The sequence below is a fragment of the Notothenia coriiceps genome, unplaced genomic scaffold, assembly GCF_000735185.1.
Source record: "Notothenia coriiceps isolate Sejong01 unplaced genomic scaffold, NC01 NC01_scaffold00015636, whole genome shotgun sequence".
Taxonomy (NCBI): domain Eukaryota; kingdom Metazoa; phylum Chordata; class Actinopteri; order Perciformes; family Nototheniidae; genus Notothenia; species Notothenia coriiceps.
The window spans coordinates 8,563-14,743 of record NW_011348337.1 but is presented as its reverse complement, the minus strand read 5'-3'; the positions used below and the strand labels follow the sequence as shown (position 1 = coordinate 14,743).

General features: G+C 41.4%; 1 protein-coding gene across 1 annotated transcript in view; it reads left to right on the top strand.

Moving 5' to 3' along the window:
* Positions 1–5,256, top strand: part of LOC104949062 (caspase recruitment domain-containing protein 11-like) — a gene marked incomplete at its 5' end in the record, with an annotated part of 8,393 nt that extends 3,137 nt beyond the window's left edge. Inside the window, 4 exons of the mRNA XM_010775343.1 lie at positions 869–1,026; positions 2,701–2,822; positions 3,892–4,007; positions 4,768–5,256. Of these exons, the coding sequence (XP_010773645.1) occupies positions 869–1,026; positions 2,701–2,822; positions 3,892–4,007; positions 4,768–4,972 (601 nt within the window). The remainder of the gene's footprint in view (positions 1–868; positions 1,027–2,700; positions 2,823–3,891; positions 4,008–4,767) is intronic.
* Between the last annotated feature and the right edge of the window lie 925 nt (positions 5,257–6,181).

The window sequence follows — 6,181 nt, the reverse complement described above, 5'->3', positions numbered from 1 at the left end:
GGCTAACTTTCTGTAAGATAAGTTATTCGGTGGTTCCTTGGAGTGTCACATTTGTACGGGGTTTACTGAAAAGCTGATTCTGTTAAGGGGGCAAACAGTCTACAATTAAGATAAATGCACTTTAATCTACACTGGCTTAGCAGTAGGATGCAAATATTTGTTACCTAGCCCTGCTTATATTTGTATTATGTAGTATTTGATATTATTTGTATGTCTACGTTGTATGTTGTTGAGTGTCCCCACTCCGTTAATTGTCACATGTGTTGTGTTTATGGTCATACTTGTAGGTCAGCCATTTTGCACTGTCGATGTGCGGATGGACAAAGAGGGTCAGGCTTGGCTGTTCATTTTTTCTGGTTGGACCGTTTGGTCCCTATAGGTTACTGGGTTTTTTGCATGTTTGTTAATTAAATATCGTGAAACTATATGTGCCTTCAGTACTGGACTTTCCTGTTTGAAACGGCCGGTCACGCGCGCAAGCCTTATGGCGCACAAAGCTAAGCCTCTCGGCGACTCAAACGATACGGACAATTGAGACCGCCACGTAGCTATGCTCACAAATGAAAATAAAGCCCTGAATCTTTGAGTCTTATTTTGGTGTTTGTTTTGTGTGTTTGTGGTGTCCGGGGGTTGTGGTGTGTGGGTGGTGTGTGCGTGTGTGGTGTGTGGTGTGTGTGCCTGGTGTGTGTGGTGCTGGGTGTGTGCTTGTGTGTGTGTTGTGGGTGTTGGCTGGTGTGGTGTGTGTGTGCTGTGTGTGTGTGTGTGTGTGTGTGTGTGTGTGTGTGTTGTGTGTGTGTGTGTGTGGTGTGTGTGTGTGTGTGTCTTAACAGACGCTGCAGCCCAGACAGCGGAGCTGAGCCGGGGGTAGCGGAACCCCTGATCCCCTACAGCCCCGTCACCCCCCAGCGGGACCCAGAGGAGGAGGGCCGTCCTCGTGTGTGCGCTGCGCGCACCGCTCTGGCAAAAACCATCATCCAGAAAATACTCAACAGTGGGGAAGCCATGGACTATCATACCTGCAAACAGGTCAGTGTAAGATGGGAACAAACAGGCAACATGTACTGTCAGAACGACTGTCATCTCACGCTGTCTTCAGTAACGGAAGGTTTCCGTCTGGTTGCGTGTGATTCCAATGTGTCGCAACTATTGTGAGTCAAAGATGGCGGAGATAGTGGATACAAGAACAGAGTAGAAAGGAGAAAGAAACTATACGTATAATATCTGCAGACCAGGCTCAGTGTGTGATGGGAATAAACCACGCACATTTCAAAGGTCAAAAAGTCAAACTTTATTGTCAATGCTTTCAGTTTGTGTGTACAGACGGAGAGATCGAAATACCGGTTTCCCCACAATCCCCAATACCAAAAGACAAATGTGTAGTAGTAATAGTTGTGTATCTATACACAAATCAACTGAGACATTCTATACACACATGCACATTATTAAATAAAAACACAACAATCAATATATACAAAATACACTCTTGGAATGTACATTAGTGCAAGATTGTCCATAGCAGCGCAAAAGTTCTGGTGCTGGATTGAGTATCTGTGGGGAGTTATAGGTGCTGTGTGGGCAAGGGGGGAAGAGGGGGGAGAGGGACATTTACTGTGAAAGCATGGTCGCTCTCAAAGTCTTCACGAAGGGAGTTTCCGTCTGGTGGTGTATTCCCAATGTGTCCAACTATTGTGAGTCAAAGATCGGGCAGATAGTGGATAAAGGAGTAAAAGGTCGGATTTGTGTCAAGTATTGTGGCTGCACTGTGTTAATGTTAATAAGTGAAACCAGAGAGCAGGAAGAAAGATGGCCCAGTTGATAACTAGTGATTGACTAATGTATGACATCAACACGCTTGGTGGTTTATAGGCTCATTATCTTTATTTAGCGATACAGAGAGTAACACAGGTGGGTCGGACTAAATGCTGGGTCACCATCAACGAAGGGACCAATTGGACTGTCATGTCCTTAGTTTAGTTGAGAATTCCCTCAAAACCTCAGCCGTTTCTGTTCTTCTGCTAATTAAATGGGTTTGAGCTATTAGAATACATTTAACAGTTCTACTTTAAAAGGTTTAATTATAACCTTTCCATAATTCTATTACCTTCTTGTCACAGCAGCAAGGACAGAAAACAACCAAGTACGACTCAAACAAAAGGTGCACAAATCAATCGCCCAATTTGTACCAAGTCAAACAAGGAATGGTCGATTAAGCTTCTTAACATCTCACATGAAATGAAATGTATCAAAGTAATGAAATGTACTTTTAAATGTTTGGCCAATGAAGAGGTTGTGCAAGTTAGGTCGCCATTTCAGTATGGTGCGTGCTGTGTATTGGTGTTTGTTTCAAACGGGCGAGATTGTCATGATATTCATGTCTCCTTAATGTCTACTATTTTTGTATATTACATGATCAACGCAGGAGGCGCTCACGCAACAAATTCGCCTTACGGGACAATGAATACATCTATTGTATGATACAAAAATCCGTTTGTCTCGCCACCTGGGTTTTCAGACAGAGGGTGAAAAGATCTGCAGCCAAAAAAACAGTATGAGACAAATAAAGAGCTTTCTGAGCATTAAAGCATGGAGACATGTCACAGTAGAGACACTAAGTACTGATATGAACCTGAAAATGAGCAGAATGTGTCCTCTTTAAGTAAAAGAAGGCATACTCAAAACCATGACACTTCTTTTGTTTAGACACCCTGTCGAAAGAAGAGTTTCATCTGAAACAGAACGTGGAGCCCTTCATTCACTACAAAGAGAAACAAGCCACGTTTGAATGCATCACCCGAGAAAACATAGAGGCTGTCGCATCTAAGGTAGGCTGTTTGAGACAAATGTGTGTGTGTTTGTGTTTGTGTGAACACCATAGACTGTACGTCATGTCTCGTCTTCCTCCCACTGAAAAAAGATAACAGGTAGAGGAGCTGCCATTTTGAGATGTTGACATCACACCAGCTAATCCAATGCCTAGCAAGAACAGCCAATGTTTAGATTAGCACTTTTTCCAATGCTGATGTTTTTCCTTTTTTGATGTTATTTATTTTCTTTTTCTGCCAGGGAAACAAACACATGCATTATTATACAATAAATATGAACTGTCTTTCAGCCCTTCATCACACTGACTTTGAATGAGCACACATTCCTACGTTTTTTACAAAAGCCTCCTTAGCGTGCTATACAGTTACCAATTAAAGAAAATATATTTAAGTAGGCTGTCAAAGGGGACTTTCTCGTTGTTATAATACCACTATTTACTTTCTAAATCTGTGTTTATCTATATTTTCAATCATGCCACACACATGTCTCATTTCAATCAGGAGAGACGGTTTTGATGTAAGAATACCGATCCGATGAAACCCCCCGGGGTCTAGACACTGGTGGTGGTGAATGGATAGTTGGGTCGGTCTGAAGGGGAGGGGCTTAGCTTGTCCCTGGTGGTGGTGAATGGATGGTTGGGTCGGTCTGAAGGGGAGGGGCTTAGCTTGTCCCTGGTGGTGGTGAATGGATGGTTGGGTCGGTCTGAAGGGGAGGGGCTTAGCTTGTCCCTGGTGGTGGTGAATGGATGGTTGGGTCGGTCTGAAGGGGAGGGGCTTAGCTTGACCCTGGTGGTGGTGAATGGATGGTTGGGGTCGGTCTGAAGGGGAGTGGCTTAGCTTGACCCTGGTGGTGGTGAATGGATGGTTGGGTCGGTCTGAAGGGGAGGGGCTTAGCTTGACCCTGGATTCAGAGGGACGGGAGGTGAAAAGGGGTGGAGGAGGGTTGCGTAGAGTCACCTGAAATGACAGCTGTCAGAGGGCAGAGCAGATTTAAAAGGTTTGGCAGAGCGCTATGATTGGCTCTTGGGAATAGAGCGAAGTGATAAAAAAAAAAATTTTCTCCCACCAGGGGAAACACTGCCTGCTGGAGGCGGAGCTGAGCTGCGTCAAAGATCTCCTGCGAAGAGAAATCTACCCGATCATCATCTACGTCAAGATCTGTGATAAAAATGTCAAGAAGTTACGGTAAGCGCGACAAACCTCAGTCTTTGTCACATATTTACCCACAAGTCCAAACCACATCCTTTTTCCAAAGGCCAGCACGTCACTTCTTTCATGACACTTCACCTCCAAGGAGGAAAAGGTCCTCTTTGTTCAGCTCTTAAACTAAGAAATGATGTTAAACTGCAAAACCAGTAGGGAATTATTGTACTTTTAAGTAAAGTCAGAGGGAAATATTAATATTTATATATACATATATATATATATGTATCTGCTGTAGATACTTTGATTTCAAACACAAAACATGATCAATCATCACAACTCATCATATGATCAGTGGTCAGTCTGGTTGCTTATAACTTACTTAGTTTTTTATTGATTAAGTTTTGCATGGATTTCCTTGAAGGCATCATTTATTAGTAAGAATGATAAGGTCAAATATAGTAAACTGCCTCGCAACAAAGCAAGCGAACCAGTGGAGTCTGTGTGTACACATGATTATCTTTAGTGCATATGCAAATCCCACTTCATCCCCTTGAAGACTTCATTGAGCATCTGAAAGAGTACATTTAGTACTTTTTAGTTGCATAATTAGCTTTCGATACTTGTGTTCTTTTACTTAAGTAGAATTTCAAATGTAGGACTTGCAACCGAATGTTTTTACACTGCGCTGATGTCACGTTTTCTTAAGTAAAAACCAGTGTTGTACAGAGATCATGTGCTCCAAACATTACCAACCGCTCACACCGCAGCGCTGCTTCCTTCCTGTTTCCTGTCCACACAGGAAGTTGCCTCTGCGCGTGGAGTCGGAGGAAGGGTTCGTGAAGTCGTGTCGGGCCAAAGTGAAGGAGCTGGAGGGCGTCCCGTGTCTGTACGGCAGCGTGGAGCCGGAGGCCTGGGCGGGACCCGACGACCTCATCAGGGTCATCAAGGAGCGCATCCTGGAGGAGCAGAAGAAGACCGTGTGGGTGGAGCAGGACCTGCTGTAGACACACACAGAAATACACAAAATAACACACACACAGATACACAACAACTGTCTGTACACGACAATAGACATGTGTATCTGAGCCCTATGGAAGCCCGTAGGGGACTTTATTCAAATTATGCTTTTAGACTGTTTCAGACTGTTTGTCTGACTGTTGTTTGTTTTACTCTGGTTTTTCTGTTAAGTGAACTTGGGTCCCCTGAAAGGCGTTATATACATTTAATTTATTATTATTATTATAATTTTTATTAAACCTGAAAAATTAAATCACTTTTTTTTTTATTGGATTTTCTTTTTTTATGTAATTTGAAAATAATTCACTGTACAGTAAGTTAGGTTTAAAAGAAAAGAAGATATTTTAAATAGTTTCTTTCCATTTGAGTTTAAATACAGCCATGAAACACCCATATGACTTTGTGAAAATGAAAATGCAAATTGGATTTTCATTTTCCTAATCACTAAAATAGCCACCATATAATGCTTTTTTAGAATTTATATATTTATTTATAGAATTTCATTTTCCTTTTTCATTTTGAATAAAGTCCCCTATGAGCTTCTATATAGAACCATAAAAACTCCCTTGTACATCGTGCTTGTATACATACATATTTATGCTCCGAAACGCACGTTTGAACACTCGCACTGCAGTAGACTTCAAATAAATGCATTATATATTTTGTAAATGTGTGTCTTCTTTACCTTGATTTAGAATAAATAAATGGAAAACATTAAAAAGGGTTATTGTTTTAATTTAATGTGGAGAATTTAAAAGGGGAAGTGTTCAAAGTGCACTTGTGTGTTTCAATTTCAGTTACATCCGACTGAAATTTGATTATACTGTCCTCTGGTGGCAGATTTTATGCTTTCACACTTTAAAGGTTTAAGTCTCTTCAAATTAAATCAAATCAACCTTTTTGTTTTAGCCTATTTGCTTTGCATTGCTTGTCCTGAAACATGTACAGAAATAGGAGTGTTACATAACCTCATAAGTCGTTCGCATTTGAATACATTTAAACCTCACATTTACAAAAAAAAGGACAGAATGACTTCCCCCCACATTAGGCAACAGGAAACTATGACTCACAGTTTATCAATAATGTCTGAGCTTTAATTTTGTTTAAAAAAAGCCAAGAGAGGCAAGGCAAGCAGATCTTTTTTAAATGCCGTTTTCTCCACACAGAGAGAAGATTCTCCCCTTTATCTTAACAAC